Consider the following 9,495-nt stretch of genomic DNA (forward strand, 5'->3'; position numbering starts at 1 on the left):
GACAAGCAGACGGACAGACGGACAGACAGACAAGTAGACAGACAGACAGACAGACCGACAGACGGACAGACGGACGGACAGACAGACAGACAGACAAACATGAACGCACCTCTGGCAAGTTGACGATGACTTCGTCTTCGTCATGGTGAAGCAGTGACGCCACGACGCGGCCCTGACAACGACGCAGGCAGCGTTCACCACACACACACACACACACACACACACACACACACACACACACACACACACACACACATACAGACACACGTGCATCAGTCGCGCGCACGTTCATGCATGTGCAGGTGTGGGGTACACCAAAGTCGCAGCACAGGGAGAGACATGATTAATGTGGTAAGGAAGAAGTGAGCCCAAGCAGCAGCCGCAGCGCATCATCTGCAGCGTATCATGTGCGTGCGGGTGTGGGCTGTGAACCACGCACTTCTTTCTTGAAGAGCACGTTGTTGCCATCCACGACAAAGGAACTGCCGCCAAGCGAGTTCTTAAACGTGGTCTTGTCACGCGTGACAAGATGGCTGATGGTCGGACACACGCCTGCAGCGCAAGCGAGAGCGAGAGAGGCAGAGAGAGAGAGAGTGTGTGTGTGTGTTGCGGAAGGGGTTGCAGTGTGAGGAGGCTGCAAGGACACGGAGTTTTGCGTTGACACACACACACACACACACACACACAAGCACACACACACACACACACACACACACACACACACACACACACAAGCACACACACACACAAGCACACACAAGCACACACACACACACACACAAGCACACACAAGCACACACAAGCACGACATGGCGCACCAAGGATTCGGGGATCTACGATAAACTGTGCGCCATCGGCGGCTTGCAGCTTTAATTCACAGCCTGGTGGTAACCCCTGCAATGAATTGAACCACAGTGTAAGTTTAATTGTGCCCAGCATGCGGCTTGAGTTCATCAAGCACTTGTGAACACCACCCTGCAACCACACCTGACACACATCACACACACACACACACACACACACACACACACACACACACACACACACACACACACACACACACACACACACACACACACATCGCACGTGACTTGTGATTCGCTTGTGCTTGCATGTACCTTGACCATGGTCGTTTCTGATGCTGAGGACGATGGCAGTCCCGTGCTGGTCATCCTGTCTGACGTGGGAGGAGGATGTGTGCCCAACAACACCACAACAAGCAAAGCAAAGCAAGCAGAGCAAACAAGCAGCAGACGTTGATGTGCTGCGGAACACCATAAAACAGCGCCAACGCGGTTAATGACAATTATGTGAAGATATGGCTAAGTTTCGTAAAATGGCGTGTAGGACTGCCAGCGTTTCAAGAAGTCCAAGCGAGACAACACAGCAGCACCACCCCTCCTCTAGCCCTCTCCCTCTCTCTGTCCATATCAGCGAACCTACCACCTCTTGCCACTTCAGCACCCTCTTGTGTCCCAGCACACCACGCGGCGGCGGCCTTCCGTGTGGCCATTTGCTTTTTCTACCAACTCCCACACCACTACATTCGCCGAACGCGGTGAGGGCGGGGAGATTGAAGGAACGCGATCGCTCTCATCATAGACATCATTTGCGATCATGCTGGCATCACAGCCTGCAGGCGTTTACATCATAGCTGAGGATCATGACGTGTGTGCTTGTGCGTGAGTGAGTGAGTGTGTGCGTGTGTGTGCTTGAAAACAAAGGCAGTGGAGCAACAGCTGATCTGCCACTGTCGCCTTGTTGTTGTTGTTGTTGTTGTTGTTGTCACAGGGCACTGGGGTGTCTCACCGCAGCATCTCCACCATTTTCCTCTCGTCCTCTTCACCCTCACACACGCACACGCGCGCGCGCGCTGCTGCCCCGCCCTTTGCAGACGTGTGGAACGATCCATTTGTGGTAATTTCACGCGAACAAGGCACGACAACAACTCTAAGAGGAACTCTTCGTCATGACAATTCGTGATGGCGCGCTTCCGGGCCAGGATGCAACTGAGCCCATCTACAAGTTCCACCTCCGCGGCCAGTGCGTTTCTTTGTGTGAATGTGAAAATGTATGCGTGTGTGTGCGTGTTTGCAGTGTGCGTGTGTGTAAGCTGTGTGATGTGCGTGTGCGCGTGCGTGTGCGTGCGTGCGTGTGTGTGTGTGTGTGTGTGTGTGTGTGTGTGTGTGTGTGTGTATGTGTGTGTGTGTGTGTGTGTGTGTGTGTGTGTGTGTGTTCATCTCTCTCGCTATGTGTGACATGAAGCAAGCATCCCCTTCCCCTGAAGAAGGTAGTGCTGCTGCAACGCGCAAGCATGCCCGATCACTCATTACGAACCCCATATGTCGTTTGCAACAACTGCATCTGCTCCTCCTGTCAGGTACTCGACCAAGAACAACCACCTTGTGGGGATGCGGCTGGCCCAGTGGTGGAAGGTTGTGGTTGGCCACTGGCGCGACATTGACTGGCGCCACTACTGGTTTCGTGTGCTCTTCCTCTTCATCATGGCATGCGTCAACACCGTGCTGACTGGGCTTGAGTACGTGTTCCACGGCCACCGCACAAGTGACGTCGTCATCAACAAGCGGCCCGTCTTCCTCCTGGGTGAGCGAACGAGCAATTGTGTGTATGTGTGGTTGAAATTATGTGTGCGTGCGTGTGTGTGTGTTGTGTGTGTGCTTGTGTGTGTAGTTCTACTTTGCAGCAACAACAAGCCTGAGAGCACGAGCACGAGCTATCAGTGATGCATCTCACGTCCCTGTCACCGCTCATTATATGCTTGTATCATTTGTTCCCGCGTTCGTTTCCATATTGTTCCGTTGTGCAGGTCATAATCGCTCCGGCACGACCCTGCTGCACAACCTCTTCTCCCTCAACACAGACCAGTTTCGCGTTCCCACAACCTTCAGCGTGAGAATGAAGCGTGCCCTGTTCAGCTGCGTGCGTGCGTGTGCGTGTATGTGTAGGTGTGTGCGTGCGTGTGTGTTGAACTTGCTTGTAAGCTGTCGATTGCCACCTCAGCGCGATGATGATGATGATGATGATGATGATGATGATGATGATGATGATGATGATGATGATGATGATGATGATGATGATGATGATGATGATGATGATGATGATGATGATGCGTGACACGATGCTGTGACTACAGGTTGGCTTCTCGGCGATTTATTTCCTGCTTTACCCAATTCGACGTGTGATGAATTCGATTGTGGACCCTTCCCGGCCTATGGACAACCTTCCTCTTTCCATGGATGTTCCACAAGAGGATGAGCTCGCCTACAACGTGCGTATGTGCGCGATTGTGTGCGTATGTGTGTATGTGTGTATGTGTGTGTATGTGTATGTGTGTGTGTTGTGTATGTGTTGTGTGTGCGTAAGCGTTACATGTGCGTGTGTGCATGCACAGTCCAAGCAGGAATGCACTTCCATTCTCACGTGCCCCGTCACATCACGCCCCTCTGCCATTCCACAGCAAAGCACACCACTCTTGTCTCCGTACGCCAACAACATATTCCCGCGCGAAGCAGATCACTACCACAAGTATTTTCGCATGATCGATGTCCCCGCCGAAGAAAGGGCCAGGTGCGTGTCGTCGTCGTGTGTGTGCGTGTGTGTTGCACGTGTGTGTGTGTGTGTACGTGTGTTGCATGTGTGTTGCATGTGTGTGCGGGTGTGTGTGTACGTGTGTGTGTACCTGTGTTGTGTATGTGTTGTGTGTGTGTGTGTTGTATGTATGTGTGTGTTGTATGTGTGTGTGTGTACGTGTGTGTGTGCGTGTGTGTGTGTGTTGCATGTGTGTATGTGTGTGTGTGTGGTACTGTATTGGTCGTGCACTTCAACCACAGCATGAACAGTGTTAACGCAAACGCGTTGACCCCCCTCACAACTCACTCAACCCCACTACCCCAACACGTTGACATTGCAGGTACATGGAATTGTTCCGGGCAATGGTGAAGCAGCTGAGCGTGCATGCAGAGGGGCGGCGCCTGTGCTTCAAATCGCCCCCGCACACAGCCAAGGTCGCGAATACGAGAACTTGTGTTGTTTGTAGCTGTTTTGTTCACTCTTCTCTTGCACCCCCTCAACGATGTGTGTATGTGCTTGTATGCGTATACGTGTGTAGATGTACATATATGTGTGTGTGCGTTTGCTCGTGCTTGTGTATCTGTGTCCAGAACAACTCTGTACCCTGCCAACAGCAAGGCAACTGCCATGATGATGATGATGATGGTTAAACGCGATGTTAGCTCATGGCACATCCCCTCCCACTCATCAAACCTGACCATCACCACCACTTCATCTGTGTGCAGGTGAAGCTGTTGCTGGAAGAATTTCCCGATGCGCAGTTTGTCTTTATCCACCGCAACCCATATCGCGTCTTCCGCTCCATGCTCCACCTCGCAGGTACGTGCGTGTGTGTGTGTCTGCATCTGTGTGTGTGTGTGCATGCGTGTGCGTGTGTGTGTGCATCTGTGTGTGCGTGTGTGTGTATGCTTGCATCTGTGTGTATCTGTGTGTATCTGTGTGTGTGTTTGTTTGCGTGCAAGTGGCAGTGTACCTGCATGCATTCGTTTGTGGGGTGAATTTTTGCTATTTGAGGAGACACCTATGACGATAACATCTCATGCCTGCAAGCAACCGTGATCTTCCGGTCCCGTCCAACAAAACAACCAACACAGCCAGCAAGAGTTCATGCTCAAGTTCTCATGTCCCAAGACTCGCACATGCTTTGTTGTTCAGACAACCTGTGGGGCCACTCGACTTTGCAGACAGCGAGCGATGCGCGGCTGTTGGAGACAATCCTGACCATGTACGAGGTGGTGCATGACGCGTACCTCGAAGATCGCAAGCTCATTCCAAAGGGAAACCTGGTGGAAATCTCATTTGACGAGCTGCAACGCGACAAAATTGCAACGGTGCGCTTGGTGTGAATGGCATAGAGTGCGGCTGGTGTGTCTGCAACGTGCTAACGTGTTTGCAGGCTTAGGGGCGTCTTGCCATGCTTGGTCGTATGTTCTTTACGTGCAATGTGGCTGTGCTTGTGGCTGTGCTTGTGGCTGTGGTTGTGCGTGTCTGCACTTTGCACACACACACACACACACACACACACACACACACACACACACACACACACACACACACACACGCACACGCACGCACACACACGCACGCACACACACACACGCACACACACACACACGCTCACACGCTCACTGACACTCACTGACACACACTTGCTCTCTCCGTCTTGCACACGCACAGATGCGCCGCATTTACGAGTCGCTCAAGATTGGCGGGTTTGAGAAGAGTGCTCTGCCGGCACTGGAGGCACACGTGAAGGAAATCAAGAACTACAAGAAGAACGCCTTTGTTGGCCTGACCGACGCGCAACGTCGCATCGTGAACACGCGATGGGCACGCTTCTTCACAGCTTTTGGCTACAAGATGCAGACGGAGGCAGGCGACGTACACATCTCCATGGCCTGATGCGCGGGAGGGGGAATGAAGAAAAGACATACAGTTTGCCTCTGCTGTGTGCTGCGAGCCGTCTTTTTGTTCGTTCAGTTACATTACACATGAAGACTTGCTTGGCTTGTGAGTTTGCCTTCCGTTTCTTTCTTTGTTTCTTTTTCGTTAGCCTTGCCTGCACGCGTTCAGTGCTTGCAGGCTCACTCAGGTTCTTCCTTCGTTTGGTGTCCGTGTGGTGCAGGCTTGTGGTGGGCGTGGGCTTGTGTATGCTTGCGCGAAGGCTTGTGTGGGCTGGAAGAAGGGAAGAACCAAGCCCCCCCCCCCCTCTCAACCTCAAACTCGCCCAGAAAAAAGACCTTCAATCCGTTTCAATCCTCTACCAGTTGCACAATTTGTGCTGTTCAGATCGGCGCTTGATGAGTCATCATTGACACCGCATCCACGACAAGCGACAAGACAATCCCTTTCTTCCCACACATGGTGGTCGCACACAGAGTCACAGTCAGAGCCGCCGACGCCCTTCTCCTCTTTCTCTCCTTGTTTCGTGTGTGAAGGAGACGCATCACACGTAAAGCCCAGCCTGTTGTTGAGGTCACCAAAGAGTTACCGACACGAGCAACTTTTGTTCTTCTCTTGCTCTGTGCATCGTCGTCCTTCGCGTCGCCCTTGCTCGCTTTCCGTGTCCTTTTGTCTTGTGTTGTTTTGTTTTGGTGTGTCATCCGTCCACCTCCACCTTTCCTCCCTGTCGTCCATTTTCTTTTGCTTGCGATTTCGCCCGACTCGTGCAGCTTGTGACCAGCACGCCCATGACAGAGCTGGTGCAGTCGTCGTGGTCGCGAGATCTGGAAGACCTTGAACACATGAGCCAAGATGGCGAAGATGGCGGCGCATCCAGCCGCCATTCTGACGAACACCTCAAATCCCTCATCCGTGCAGGTGTGCTTGTGTGTGTGCTTGTGTGTGCTTTTGTGTGTGTGTGTGTGTGTGCTTTTGTGTGTGTGTGTGCTTTTGTGTATGTGTGTGTGTGTGTGCATGCGCGCGCGTGTGTGTGTGTATGTACCTTCATGATTGCGATGCCCTCGACTCGCTTAGTCTCGCGCTCACGCATGTGCTCTCCTCTTCCATCTCCCCTCCAACCCACACCCCCTCAATAAACCTCCCTCCCCCTCCACCCGTAGGCAAGTGGGAAGAGCTGGAGCACGTGCTTGCCAAGGACACGGAGCGCCAGTTGCGCGACTACGAATACGACGGCGTGTACTGGTGGATCCCCGCGCCGCTGACGCTGCTATCGCGGCTGTGGTTCCTTTGGACGCCGCTGCAGTTTGCCAGCATGTACGACCGCACTGGTCGCTCCACACGCCTCCTGCTCAAGTACGGGTGTGACCCAAACGCGGCATCAACCATGCAGACCACGCCCCTGCATCTCGCCGTCTACTACAACCACGTGGACGTCGTGCGCGTGCTGCTGGACCACACCGTCAGCGTGAACGTTCGCGACAAGTACGGCAAGACACCGCGCACATACGCGCGCACGCGGGAGATGCGTGATCTCCTGCAGCAGGCCACTCGCCGCTCCCACGCGGAGGTGGAGATAGGTGACATGTTCCAGATGATTGAGTGTGTGCGCAGCCCGCACATGTCCGTGACGGAGAACGACCCCGCCTTCCATCGCGTGTTCAGCGAGACGGACGCGGCACACGAGGATGCACTCGTGCCTGCAGGCAGACAGCGGCGTGCAACACTCCCAGCACCACCGCAACATCACACCGGTAATGGCAACACCAACGGCAATCGTCGCAACACAGCGCACCAGCAGCACAACAATGGTGATGGTGTGCAGATGCACAGAAGTGGCAGCGACGCGTCTGGCCTGACACGGGCGCTGGGAGCGGTCAAGCGCATGATGCCACACGCAGCATGTGGTGGCGGTGGCAGTGACACGCTCTCCGAGGATGAAGAAGAGGACTGCTACGCTGTCGCCGGCCGTGGCCGTGGTGGTGATGGTGGCATGCATGATGGCAAGCACGGTGATTACAGCCACCGCAATCACCACGATGATCATCAGCGGCAACAGCAGCGGCATATGCCGTCGTATCATCACTTTCAGGACAGAGCAAAGGCGCAGGAAGCAGCTGCATGTGGTGGCGGCGGTGTGCATGTGCACGTGAGCGATGGTGATGTGGATCACATGCACAGGGCACAAACACCGCCACCGCCCTATGAACACGTTGAGCACGAGAAACAGCAGCAGCAGCAAGCGACTGGACAAAGTGGTGATGGTGATGATGGTGGCAGTGATGTGATGGCTGAGAGGATGGCATCAATGGCGGTGTTGTTGGAGTTTTCGCTCATCGAAAGCACGCACATTCAGCTGCAGAAGAAGGTGCGTTCGTTGTGCCCAATAGAAGCGTGTGTGCGTGTGTGTGTGTTTAACTTTGTGTGTGTGTGCGTGTGGTGTACATGTGTGTATATGTGTGAATGTGTGTGCGTGTGGTGTACATGTGTGTATATGTTTGAATGTGTGTTTGCCATTCCTCACACGACGCTACATGGGCTCTTGCCCACGTGTGTGTGTGTGTGTGTGTGTGTGTGTGTGTGTGTGTGTGTGTGTGCAGATTGGACATGGTGGCTTTGGCGAGGTGTTTAAGGGGGTGTGGCGTGGCAGCACGGAAGTTGCTGTGAAAGTCCTCGGGCAGGAGTCACACTCCTCCCTCCACATCACAAACGACAAGCTCGTCGCAGAGATCAAGGTGTTTTCGTGCGTGTGGTGTGTGTGTATGTGTGTGTGGTGTGTGTGTGTCCGTGTGATGTGTGTGATGTGTGTGTGTCTGTGTGATGTGTGTGATGTGTGTGATGTGTGTGTGATGTGTGTGTGTGTGTGTGCAATTGTACCTGTAGCTGAAGCGTCGTGCCCACCTTGTTTTCGTGTCATCGTCTCATTCATCTTCGGCATGCACTGTCTGTCGAGTTGACTCACCACCGTCACCATCATCCATCCACCCATCCACCCATCCACCCATCCATCCACACATCCATCCATCCATCCATCCACCCATCCACCCATCCATCCACCCATCCATCCATCCACCCATCCACCCATCCACCCATCCACCCATCCACCCATCCATCCATCCATCCATCCGTCGACCGTCGTCGTGCAGGTGCTGAGCACGATTGACCACCCCTGCCTCATCCATTTCCACGGCGCAGCGTTTGTCGGTTCGTCAACACAAACACCCCATACGAGCAGTGAGAGTTGTAGTGGTGGTGTTGATGGTGGTGGTGGGTGATGGTGGTATTTTGAGCACGTTTAGCAGCTGCAACCAACAGTGGTCAACGCATGCATGCGCGGTCACGCCACCTTTGCGGCTTGTGTTTGTGCTTGTGTTTGGTGTTGTGCGCGCTCACACGCAATGTAGCTCATCAAACATGCTTGATTGTGTCGCTCACACACAACACACACACACACACACATGTGTGTGTGCCATCATGTGCTTCTGCCCACCAGAGGACCACCTGTGGTTGTGCATGGAGTATGCGACGGACGGGTCGCTGTTCACCTTTCTGCACTGCACCAACAAGCCCTACTCCCTCGCCTCTGTCACCAAGTGGTCGCTCGGTGTCGCTGAAGGTGTGTGTTTGTTTGTGTGTGTGTTTGTTTGTTTGTTTGTTTGTTTGTTTGTTTGTGTGTGTGTGTGTGTTTGTTTGTTTGTGTGCATGCGTGCGTGCGTTTTTGTGTTTGTGTGCGTGTGTGCGTGTGTGTGTGTGTGTATGTGTGTACGTGTGTGTGCATGGTTTGACTGCAACCTCAGTCTCACGTTTTCCCGCCATCATCGTTGCCTGCAGGCATGCTGTATCTTCACCAGCACGGCCTCATTCATCGCGACCTCAAATCACCAAACGTGCTCCTCACTCGAAACGCAATGACATTCTCAGGTGCGTACCCTTGCTACGTATGTACGTGTGTGTGTGTGTGTGTGTGTGTGTGTGTGTGTGTGTGTGTGTGTGTGTGTGTGTGTG

At 53.6% G+C, this 9,495-nt stretch overlaps 3 protein-coding genes across 3 annotated transcripts in view; 2 read left to right on the top strand and 1 right to left on the bottom strand.

Moving 5' to 3' along the window:
- PTSG_10620 (uncharacterized protein) overlaps nt 1–1,172 on the bottom strand; it is a gene marked incomplete at its 5' end in the record, with an annotated part of 5,003 nt that extends 3,831 nt beyond the window's left edge. The window contains 4 exons of the mRNA XM_004988098.1: nt 110–172; nt 440–552; nt 819–894; nt 1,119–1,172. Coding sequence (XP_004988155.1) covers nt 110–172; nt 440–552; nt 819–894; nt 1,119–1,172 — 306 coding nt within the window. The remainder of the gene's footprint in view (nt 1–109; nt 173–439; nt 553–818; nt 895–1,118) is intronic.
- A 593-nt stretch (nt 1,173–1,765) lies between these two features.
- PTSG_10621 (uncharacterized protein) lies at nt 1,766–5,842 on the top strand. Its single transcript, XM_004988099.1, has 9 exons — nt 1,766–2,043; nt 2,381–2,604; nt 2,828–2,910; nt 3,155–3,289; nt 3,479–3,588; nt 3,932–4,025; nt 4,317–4,410; nt 4,747–4,922; nt 5,269–5,842. The coding sequence occupies exons 1-9, from the start codon at nt 1,970–1,972 to the stop codon at nt 5,491–5,493; spliced, it is 1,215 nt and encodes a 404-aa protein (XP_004988156.1). The 5' UTR covers nt 1,766–1,969; the 3' UTR covers nt 5,494–5,842.
- Nucleotides 5,843–5,908: 66 nt separating this feature from the next.
- Nucleotides 5,909–9,495, top strand: part of PTSG_10622 (TKL protein kinase) — a gene marked incomplete at its 3' end in the record, with an annotated part of 5,894 nt that continues 2,307 nt past the window's right edge. Inside the window, exons 1-6 of the mRNA XM_004988100.1 lie at nt 5,909–6,411; nt 6,654–7,858; nt 8,091–8,225; nt 8,637–8,694; nt 8,984–9,106; nt 9,322–9,411. Of these exons, the coding sequence (XP_004988157.1) occupies nt 6,282–6,411; nt 6,654–7,858; nt 8,091–8,225; nt 8,637–8,694; nt 8,984–9,106; nt 9,322–9,411 (1,741 nt within the window). The 5' untranslated portion in view covers nt 5,909–6,281. The remainder of the gene's footprint in view (nt 6,412–6,653; nt 7,859–8,090; nt 8,226–8,636; nt 8,695–8,983; nt 9,107–9,321; nt 9,412–9,495) is intronic.

The sequence above is a fragment of the Salpingoeca rosetta genome (assembly GCF_000188695.1).
Source record: "Salpingoeca rosetta unplaced genomic scaffold supercont1.38, whole genome shotgun sequence".
In the NCBI taxonomy this organism is placed as follows: Eukaryota; class Choanoflagellata; order Craspedida; family Salpingoecidae; genus Salpingoeca; species Salpingoeca rosetta.